The sequence below is a fragment of the Poecilia reticulata genome, linkage group LG16, assembly GCF_000633615.1.
Source record: "Poecilia reticulata strain Guanapo linkage group LG16, Guppy_female_1.0+MT, whole genome shotgun sequence".
NCBI lineage: Eukaryota > Metazoa > Chordata > Actinopteri > Cyprinodontiformes > Poeciliidae > Poecilia > Poecilia reticulata.
The window spans coordinates 4,919,494-4,930,855 of NC_024346.1; the positions used below are offsets into that span (position 1 = coordinate 4,919,494).

Here is an 11,362-nt window from a genome sequence, read left to right on the forward strand (position 1 = left end):
ATGTATGTGTAGATTTTCTGTGTCATGCAATAATATAATTGCAATTTTAGTAAATCCTGTTTTTAGTACAGTGAGATTTTTCTCAAGATTGTGGAAACATTGGTGTCATCATTTATTTGTGACTCAGTGAATGTCATGTTTTTTTATTTATTTTTTATTTTATTTTATTTTTATTTTATTATTTTTCTCTTATTTCCTTTTTTTATGGACCTTTTTGGTCTGGAATAAAGATTGATTGATTGATTGATTGATTGATTGATTGATTTATATAAAGTATCCCACAGTTTTTATCCCTGTCAGACCTAATAAAGATTGCAGCAAATAAGACTTCTTGACTAGAACACGTTTTTCAGGACAGACAATATAGTTATGTGAAATTCATTTTTACGTTGGTTCAGTTCATGATTGTGTCATGAAAAAAATGATGTACTCACAAGTGGAATTTTACCAGTTTCCACCAGAAGATTTGGATACATTTATCTTAAAGTCAAACTGCTATGATTTAAACAGAGGAATTGGTTTCTGGTTAGCTCAGCCTTGTGGTTGGCCACATACAGATGGTTACTTCTTTTTAAAAATAATTTTGGAAAATAGCCAACAGTTTCCACGTACAGATAGGTTTTTCTTTCGTTTGTTTTTTCTTTGGCTGCTCGAAAGTGAGTCTGTGCTAGATACCCGAAATATGCTTTGAAATCCAAACCAGTCTGCTAGTATAGTTGAATCACCAAGCCACTGTACTCGAAACATCAATTTGATGGAGCATTTTTGCCAGAAATAGGGTTGTAATAAAAAAAAAAAAGCTAATCTTTCCAATTCCAACTAGGCTCATTGAACTGCTGTTGGTTAACTCAAAGCTGCTAAGACATTTTTTCAGATTATTTCCGGTTAATTTCAGATGTGTTTGTCTTTAGAGTTTTTGCTACATTAGCTTCAGTTCAAATCACAAGAGGAGTGGCAGCATTTTTCATCAAGTATGTTCAAGTTTTAGCGCATAGAACTGACCTCAGTTTAGGAAGCAGCTCAAAAGCAGACACTCTTATTTAGTTTGTAAAAACTATCTAACCTGCAGCAGCTCACAGAGCTTGTTTGGCTTTTAGTTGCTGGTGCAGTAGCCAAACATGCATGTTGGTAATAGAAAATGACATTCCTGCAAAAACCAAGGGATCTGAAGATGAATTGATTTCATAAACAGATATTTTTCTAAAACAAGTTTGTCTTCGGTTTTCTGTTTTGCAACATGACAAAAGTGGAGTCTCATGTATTTCCTTATAACGTTAATGCATGTAAGGATTTAAATCACAAACTTACAATTTTTTCACTATATTTGATTGTTCTGCAAATCATCATTATGCTTATGCGGCTCTCTAGTTTTATCTACTGTGTCCTGTTCTAAGAAAATGTAATTTAGCTTCTGTTGCTCAGCACCATTACAGCTATAAATGTTAGCAACCTGGAGGTGAATTTTCAACCTAATTTAAGATTCAATAAAATGTTGGGTTTCAAGCAGTGACTGAAACTTGTGTTCAAACTTACTGCATGGTGTGTTAATGACGCTGGAGTTGGGTAACCTGAATCGAGCAAGCAAAAATTTAATTTAGCCAATTATTGACCTGAGTTGTTTTTGATTATTTATCAAAAATAACCCAAATTTAAATTGTAACGCTCTTCATCACTTCATCATATTATTAATGTTTTGTTTGTTTTGCAGCAATCCAAAAAACTGGAGCAGATTTACTGAGGACGACCGCAATGCGATCACAGAGGTAAGCAATGCTAGAACATTGTCTGAAGGTAACGCGTTACGTGAAAATATGAAATTTCAAATCGGAGTTTAAAAAAACATTTCTGATTCACCAAAAGAAGAATTAGTCACACCATGAAAATAATATAAGTTGATCAGGTTTTGAAACCCCCAAAATTGACAATATTGTGGGAGTTGAGTGTCCAGACTGTTTTCCCACTGTGGGTTTCATGAAAGAATAACCAATGATGCTGCTTTGTTTTACAATATGTTTTTGTCTTTTTAGACATGATTGTTGTTGCTGATTAGCTTAACAGTTGCACTATTTAATGTAATTGGTGTAATGAATTAACCCGTTTAAGTTTTATTTATTTATTTATTTATTTTTATCAGTCGTGTATGTGTTTGACTGTTGAATCTATATTTTGGTTAATTTTGCTGTTTTGGAATGGTAGATAAATCAACATGAGAGTAATAAATTATGCTTACCATTTCACATATTTGTTTGAGGTTGAAATATATAATTTCCACTTTTATAATCGTGTCTGTTGGTTACTTAAGTTTCTCTCAGCTGGAACTTCATAAGTATATTTTTTCTGAATGAAACTGACAGTGAATGTTTGAGCTCTTGCGGATACCAGATACAATCTAGTTTTTCTGTCATTTCTGCATGTCTTAAAGTGCTTTGTATGAATTGTTTGATTTTATGAATATCTTTTGATATATGGATCACACAACCATGAAGAACATTTTCTGTTTTGCAGCTGTGCCACGGCTTCAGACCATTATTAATAAATTGAAGGGTGTTACTATACCAACAACAAACAGAAACACACATTTAATTTTGCAGATGCAATTTGTCTATGAGCTGGGAAACCAGCGGTGTTGTTTATTTAGTTGCATCATTGTGCCTCAGTCTGTGGGGGAACTGAAACAGGCTGCCTGTCAAACAATGACTGATCAAACAAACAAAAGGGGATTATTGTGTGCGACTTCCATCCTGTTCCACTGTAATCTCTCCTCTTCCTCGAAGCTTCTGGCTTCGTCTCTGTTGTTGTTTTGCTGCCTATCCTTTCTCACCTCTCAAATCATTTGGTTGTCTGCAGCATGATCAACCCTACAGCAGGATGAATGCCACGTGATGCATCTGGATTATCAGTCTTTTGGTCCCTCAGGCTTGCCAATGCCTCACACTCCCTCCAACTCCTCTGCTTCTGACTCCGGCGTGAGTAAATATGTTAAAAAAAAAAAAACAGTCGGAAACCAGATCGAGCTGGATGTTTTTCTGTGACGAAAGTATTTCACTTCACAGAAGGTTTTGGTTTTAGGCTTCTTGCTTAGATTAATCTGTCTTCTTCATAATTGTAACTTATTTGTTTGGTTATATCGGTGTTTATATGTTTTTGCAGAGTTCAGATGGCAGCAGCTCCTCCTCACCTGCGTCAAAGCCAAACCTGGACAGCCAATCAGCCGCCTCCTCTTCTGTCTCTTCATCACCCTCGGGATCTTGCGATGAGTTAAGGCGTCGCAGTGGCCTTCCCTCCTACCATCCTCAGACAACCAACGGGGTTCCTCACTGGTGAGCAGGTTTTGAGTGAAAACCCTAATATAAAGGGCTTAATTTGTTGTTGTTGTTTTTGAAATCAGGAGAATAAAGTCATGCATTTGCAAAATAGACACAAAAATACCAGAAGAAAGTCATAAAATTACTTGGAAAAAAGTTTTTAGTGAGAGCAAAGCGTCAATAGTTATCAAGATCTGATGTGACCTTGTTACAACATTGAGTCTGTATTTGTAAAATCAAAGTATAACTTCACAAAATGTTTAACATTTCTGATTTAATTTTATTTGATTATTTTTCATGTTATTATAAAATCACTACTTCATTCTAGTAATATTATATTCGAGTTTATGCTCCTATTATTACGACTTTTCTCATATTAATATGACTTTATTCTCATAATGTTTTGACTTTTTGTTGTATAACCTTATTATTATTACTTATTTTGATAATATTGTGAATTTATTCTCTTAATATTCTGACTTTGTTCTTGTAATATGAGTTTATTCTCATTATGAAAACATCATGCTCATATTATTTTGGTGTTTTATTTCCGCTTACGACTTTATTCCTGCAACACTACAATGTTTTTCTTGCAATATTATGACTTTATTCTTGTAAGAAATTGTTTTCTTAGTCTGACCCTAATACTCAGTGGTAAATAAGAACCCCTGTAACACACTCATACAATGAAATGGAAAAATAGTCCATAAAGTTGTGATTGCTAAAGGGGAATCAGAAAAGGAAAGTAATGATTATTGGTCATACCTTCTCATTATTTTTTAAATACCTATAAATTGTTGAACTAATTAAGTGGCATGAGCAGCGTTTCTTTTCCAGATTTTCTTATGTTAATATTACCCTGCTTTATTAGCATAAATATTCCAAATTGACTTAATTATAATACATTTGTCTGTTGAGAGATGAAAACAGGTGGTTGCTTGGGTCATCAGACATCAGCAGGACTAAATTCCTCTTTTTATAAGGTGACATTTTAGTAAATAGTTTCTATTCAGCTTTTTTGGAAAAACCTCCTGAACTTTAAGAGGTACCAGACACTAACCCAGTCATTTGGGCCATATAATATACTTCAACAGTAGGAGATCCAAGGAACATACTGATTAATTTGCAGAATGGAACGTCTTGTTCTTTACAAGCCTGGAAACAGAACTGTAAAATATGTTTGAGTTCAATAAACCTCACATTGAGGGAAAATTCTGGCAACACTCTGAAGCTTAAATACATTTTATACAAATAAAAATGCTAATTTGTGCTTTTTTTTTCCTACTTTCTGTGCCTCAGTGTTACTATATTAACTAATAAAACTGTAATACTCCACAGCCCAGATGGAGCGCCTCTACAAGGCGGCCTTCCTGCCAGCATGCCCATGCAGATGCTGTGGTGGCAGCAGATGTACGCTCGCCACTACTACATGCAATAGTAAGTGTGTTGCTAGAGCTCACCTCTACAAGCTTATAGTTACGAAACAATCAGTTTTGAAATAATCATCATCTAATAATTTAACTAGAGTATACAGAATAAAACATGCATTTATTTACATATATATTCATTTTGCATTTAAGATGGGTGAAGTAAACTTCTATATATCAACAGATTATTCTTTCACTGCTGACGCCAAGTAGACAGGATTTATCTTCCCTGGGTTATTTTTTGCATTCATTGTTACAAATGATCAAGTGTTCATGTTATTGTATTTTAGGGGATAGTTTTTATTTTCTTATCTTCAAAAGGAACTGAATTATTTGTGCATCTGAATTTCTTGTATATTTCAGTTATTGTATAAAATAAACTTACAAAGTTAAATGAAAAGTGTGCACAGTGTGCCATTTTTTTTCCTGATTAATCATAATCTTTAGCTGCAGCCCTGAAACCTTATCATGTGAACAAGTTTCCTTATGGGAATCTTCTCTTGGATTTCAGTTGTAATTGTTCTTCCTCTCAAACTTGGGTAACACTTTATTTGAAGGGGTGTGCATAAGACTGACATAACCTCTGTCATGAACATGAAGGAGTCTTTATGAATGTTTATCACAGTTGTCATGAAGTGTCATTCGGTAAATAATGACATTTTAATGCAAAGTTATCCTAAGAGTTGCATTAAAAGTCCATTAAAAGTGCCAATTTCGTAAATTATGATAATGCAAAGTTGGCATTTTTAATGCAACTTAAAAATGCCAACTTTTAGAGTAAAAGTTGGCATTAAAAGTGCCAACTTTTAATGCCAAGTTTTGCATTAAAAGTGTCATTATTTACCAAATGACACTTCATGACAAATGTCATAAACATTCATAAAGACTCCTTCATGTTCATGACAGGTGTTATGCCATGTCAGTCTTATGCACACCCCTCCAAATAAATGTTACCCAATCTGGACATTTATGTTGTTTTTCCTCCTTGCAGTCAGGCAGCCGTAGCTGCGTTACGGCCTCCCAGCACTCCTCCTCCCTCGCCTCCTTCCTCATCCCCCCATCAGCCCGCTCAGCCCAATGAAGCTGTGCAGCCTCCGCTGGGCCCAAACCCAGCCCAGGACCCTCGACAAGAGAACCTGCCTGCCAACCCGGTCCAGATGAACGCACAGGGCGGCCCGGTGCTGAACGACGACGAGCTGAACCAGGACTGGCTGGACTGGTTGTACACGGTGTCACGGGCTGGAGTTCTTCTGAGCATCGTTTACTTCTACTCCTCCTTCAGTCGCTTTGTCATGGTGGTCAGCGCCATGCTGCTCGTCTATCTGTAAGTCACTCATACTTTCTGTATGCATTGTCAGGAAATTCGGGCCGAACAGATTCTCACAGAAACGCATAGAACGAGGTCAGAACAGAGTTTAAAGAGGCACCTGTTTTCTGTTTTTCTGTAAAAAATAGTTTTTCTTTAGATCCTTCATTTGTTTCATTTTCTCAACGACAATAATCCCACACTGCTCATATTGAGGTCTGGATTCCTAATATCTGTTTTGCAACCACCTTATATGGAAATACAATCATAACATTGCCATTATGTGACGTATTTGGTACGTTTTATACATGTTCATACATCGTCTTGAAAAATATGGAATTAGCTTTTAGCATTTTACCAATTCTGGATAAATGTGGAGGAAATTATTTTCTGCCTGTTGTCCAAAGCTTAAGAGGCCATTTTTTTTTTCTGTATTGATAATTGTAGGTTTACTTTTATTTCATGGTTTCATGGTTATTCATGGTTTCAGGCACCAGGCTCAGTGGTTTCCCTTCAGACCAGAACAGCAGAACGTCAGAAGAGAACGGGCCGGCGCTCCTCCAGGGGAAGCGCAGAGGCAGCAGGACATGCAGGAAATTGTGAGTTTGAAGCATCATTTTCTTGTTTTCTGTGTTTCATTGCTTTTGGAAGTAAATAAAATGTTAAATTGTACTTTTTTTTGTGCAAAAGCCCCAAGCCCAAGAGATTAAATCCACCTCCAAATGTATTCGTATCCGTATCCCATCTATTTATATATATTTTTGTTTCTCTCAGGGTTGTATTTCAAAATTGACTGTTCAGAAAATCCATATGTGAGGAAAAATAATTGATTTGATAACAGAAGATGCAAAAGAAACTCCTGTGAGCGTAGTAGTTCATCTATGTGCAAAGCTGCAGGTTTAGTTCATTCAACAGCAAACTAGGCTCTTTGCACATTTTTATTTATTAGCCTATAATTTATTAACATAAATGATTATTCAACAGAATTGCGCAAAAAACTGTTGTTGCCTTGAAAACATGAGTACGTATGTGACACTGATTGTGTCCGTTTGTCCCAGGAGCGACTGATGGATGAGGGGATGGAGGACGATGACAGCGGTGAGGAAGGAGGAGGAGGCAACGAAGACCGGGTTCTGGGTGCGGCCCTGCCAGAGCCAAACATCCTCGCCGTGGCGTGGGCCTTCATCACCACCTTCTTCACCTCACTCATCCCTGACGTCCAGCCCCACCTGGCTAACTAGGAAGACGCTCCGCCCGTCTCCCTCCTGCCAGCAGGTGCCGCGCTACAGTTTCCAACCTTCATCTTCATTGTAACTCCCAGTTGAGTCTCCAAACAAAATCACTCGAGTCTGATTGGACGGTAGTAGTCGGTTGGTCCAGACGACGGCTCCTACTAACGGGATCTGAGAGCAGATCCAGACTGTCACTACTGAAAGTGCAAAAATAAAGGAACTGAGAAATGAAAAAGAAAAAGAAAAAAAAACTGTCTGTGGAGTAAATGTCTCAGCTGCGATGGGAAAGATGATGGCGAGACGCAGATGGAAGCTGTCTTCCATTTCAAGCAGCGATGGACTCATGATGGTGGATTATTTCCTTCTTTCATTTGAGACATGACTGATTTAAAGATAACGTCAGAAAATCTCCCTAGAATGAGAGGGAGTTGTCCTTGTAAAAAAAAACAACAACCTCTGAAAGATATCTCCGTATGCACACAGGGTGCATGCAGAGATCGCAGCAACTGAAGCTCAATTTTTCACACTTTATCATCTATTTACATGTGTAAATATATTCATCTATAATTCCAGTATATATTCTTTTTGAATAAAGTTCTGCCTGCATACAAAAATCGACTCATTACCCTGTGTAGTTCTTTAGTTGTCCTACAGATGGCAGCATCCTCACACAAAGGTTTTTGGTACTTTTAGGAAGCAGAGTGCATTAGCTTTTGTCTTGACTATAATGTCTTAATTGTATAAGATATTTTCATAATTATGTTGTGTAAAATGACATTCTATGAAGAATACAGAACCTCAACAATTAATGAATGTCTTAACTTTAAGAAAAAGACATGACGGAGCAGATACAAAAAAAGAAAGCAGATAAAAGGAGGAAAAAGTGGAAATTGTAACTAAAAAGCATCATTACAAAGTCGGCATCTCTTTCTAGCTGGTACATGATTTTCAGAAGGTTTATGTTTAATTCAGTTGAGCTGAAATCCATTTTTAAATACATCATTCTGTATAATAAACAGCATAAGTTTCACTACTTAAGTTATGGAAGAAATTCAACCTTTTTTAATTCAAGGTACACTTGCACAAAAATACATCTTCATAGTAGGAAGGTTAGCAGAATCCTAAATTTAAAGCAGGTTTCAGCATCGGGTTTCCTAGCACACACTGTTTTCAGTTTTGGTCTGAACTGATCCAGAAAATCTTCCTCCATTTTGTTCGTATTTGGCTCGTAGAAAACTGAACAGAGAGGAGTTCTTGCCAATTCTTTGAAAAGCTAATGTTTGATAGAGGAATGACCAGAAAAAATATGTTTCTTCTTACCCTTCTTCCATAAACGGTAACGTTGTGGAGCTTTCCTGATTTCTGCTTGCTTGTCTTTTTTTCTTTGCTCAATTATGAGCATTATTATTTCTGTTTGCTTGCTTTGGATGAGCTTTGATGTTGGTTAATGAGCTCATCCTACCTCCAAACATCAGCGAGAGCAGGTTTGACTTGAACTTCCAGCTGAAACCAAACTTGAACTTTAAGTTTCTGTGACACCATCCTCACTGGGGATGGTGTGGAAGCAGCACAGACAGCGATGCACTTCAGAGTCCTCCAAACCCCCTCTAATCAAATGACCATGGATTTTCCTGTACTTGGTCGTAGAAGGCCCAATTAATTATGCATGACACAGGCTTGACGGCCATTTGATTTTGTTACATGCGCCCCCTCTGAGCCGCCGATCCAATCAGGTTAGAACCCGTCCCTCCTCCCCCGCATGCCTTAGGGTGGGTGACTGTTAGACTCCCCTTATCAGAGGTAGAGATTTCTTTAAGAGGGTGTTTGGGACCTTGTAGGACATTTCATCATCATAATAAGTCCTTGTTATGCAGTCGACTCGCTCCTGTTTCCCTGCTATCAGGCCTTGTTGTCTTTGGAGGGGCCGCAGTTGGGCTGGACACCTGCCACCGCGCAGAGAGGAGGAGATAGGCTGAGTTTATTAGGGGCACTGAGAGGAGAGATGGAGGGTGACACCTGTGCAGATGGGATGGTGATGCGTTGCAGCAGTAAAAGTGACCCCTAAAGGTCTATCTGCACTTTATATTCCAGCTGTAGCCCCATGTATATATGTATATATATCACTGTAGTGACTATCTCAGCAAATAATATTGAATGTTGTGTTTTAATCAATCTTTTAGATGAAAGTTATTAATTATTTCTGCTTTAATTTTGAAATTTTGAATGAGAATTGGGGCTGAAACAATTAATCATGATGAATCGATTACTGAAATGATTGTCAACTAATTTAGTAATCGATTAATCGTTGATATGCAGACTGAAAAACAACAAATTCAGAGCAGTAATTAAGCCAAACTTTACAAAATATATATACATTTTGTATTTAAGATGAAGACACCTTTGTCTGTATGTTTTAGCTGCTATCAGATTTCTTATTTGTATTATTTTCTCTGCTGGTTTTATGAGAGCATTAATAAATATTAAAATATAATGAAATGCAGTCACTGTGTGTGGTTTAGTGATACATATCACACTTTTTTATGTAACAGACAAACTGAAGAGCCCTATTTTAAAAGGGTAGGTCGAAGTTTTTCATGTATTTGTCAGGCTATTGTTGTTGTGCCTTGTGGTCACTCTCACACATTTACCTAACAAAGACGGCAAAGAAGTAATAAGTAGTTTTAGTTAAACAAAATATCTTGATTAAGTTCCTATCACCCAGCCCTTACATGTTTATATGCGCATGCACCACCATTTTGAAAGATTTTATGTTTATATAGTTTTACTTGCTTAAAAAATAAGTAAGCAACATTTTCCACATTTTGTTTGTTTTAGAGACACAAGATTAAAGTTCCCAAACTTGATGCTGTCAGTGATAAACCTGCAGTCGATTTTATTTTATTTGGGGATAGGAAGAAAATTGTAAACATTTTATTAAACTTCCAAGTCTTATATGAGTAAAGGCAGTAGACTCAAATGTTCATGTCAAGGGTATTGCTGCTCCCTTTTACTTTGCTAAATTCATGTTGCTTTGGTCTCAATGTCAAACTAAATTTGGCAAAAATCGTCCCCAACTGAAATGGGACCAGTTTAGTAAATGAAGTTAAATTAGCTTGAGCTCCGACAGGAAGCCTTGTCATCTCTGTTTGTCCTCGGATCATTTTGCTTTCAATGTGAATCTCCCCTCAAACGATTTTCCATTGTTTGCCAACAGGTTTCACGTTTCACCACAAACATTTCCGTGTCTGTGTCCTTTGTCCTGCCCCAAGCAGTTTGTGGCCTGTTGTTTAAAAGCACTTTATTGCTAAATTTGACTTGGCACATCTTGTCAGGAGAGATGGCAGCTGATGAGGCTCCTGACCTGCAGATAAAACATCCATTAAGTGGCTTGTCTGGGACTATTCGGTGCTCTTAACCTATTAGCATATTGTTAGCCATTTCCAAGATGGTGCAGCGGCGGATATACAATCCTGCAGCCAGTCACCACACAATAAAGAACCACCTCTTACTCTGCCACTGCGCTAAATGTCGTCTCCGACGTTGTAGTGCTTGCCGGCCGTCCTCCTCCAGATGATTCAAATGACCGCTAAAAGCCTCAGGGAAGGGGAAAAAAGGGCCAAAATGCAAAATTGATGGAAATGACATTAGATTCAGCTCATGCTCCTCACTGTGTAAATTATACCCCAAAATGGACTCTCTGGCCCAACTGTTGACTCCAATTTGCTTGGCCATACCTCATGGTGGCTTGTCTTGCCCTTCCCTTCTCCCTTTAATCCAATCAGAGCCACACTGGATGTTATTTATTTGTTTATTTATTTATTTTCGAAGGATGTAACCGATTCTTATCAGGGCAGAAGTAGTGGCTTCTTCCTGGTGAAACGGTGACTAACGTCCCGCCATCGATCCGTCAGTTCGTCTGCGGTGGCGGCTGATGGCTCTGGTGATAGACTGCTCCGTGTGTGTTTATATGTATGAGTGTTTGCCCTGAAGTCAATAATGCACATGCGGGCGTATTTATCAAGCTGCGGCACTTAATCTTTTGTTTGGTTTGTCACGTCATGTGTTTTTGTCTCTTGTGATGAGCAGAGGCCT

The 11,362-nt window shown here is 37.6% G+C and overlaps 1 protein-coding gene across 1 annotated transcript in view; it reads left to right on the plus strand.

The window, feature by feature from the left end:
- herpud2 (HERPUD family member 2) overlaps positions 1-7,888 on the plus strand; it is a 10,549-nt gene extending 2,661 nt beyond the window's left edge. The window contains exons 2-8 of the mRNA XM_008430922.2: positions 1,709-1,763; positions 2,848-2,966; positions 3,151-3,320; positions 4,644-4,742; positions 5,724-6,056; positions 6,529-6,637; positions 7,097-7,888. Of these exons, the coding sequence (XP_008429144.1) occupies positions 2,883-2,966; positions 3,151-3,320; positions 4,644-4,742; positions 5,724-6,056; positions 6,529-6,637; positions 7,097-7,279 (978 nt within the window). The 5' untranslated portion in view covers positions 1,709-1,763; positions 2,848-2,882 and the 3' untranslated portion in view covers positions 7,280-7,888. The remainder of the gene's footprint in view (positions 1-1,708; positions 1,764-2,847; positions 2,967-3,150; positions 3,321-4,643; positions 4,743-5,723; positions 6,057-6,528; positions 6,638-7,096) is intronic.
- The last annotated feature ends 3,474 nt before the right edge of the window (positions 7,889-11,362 follow it).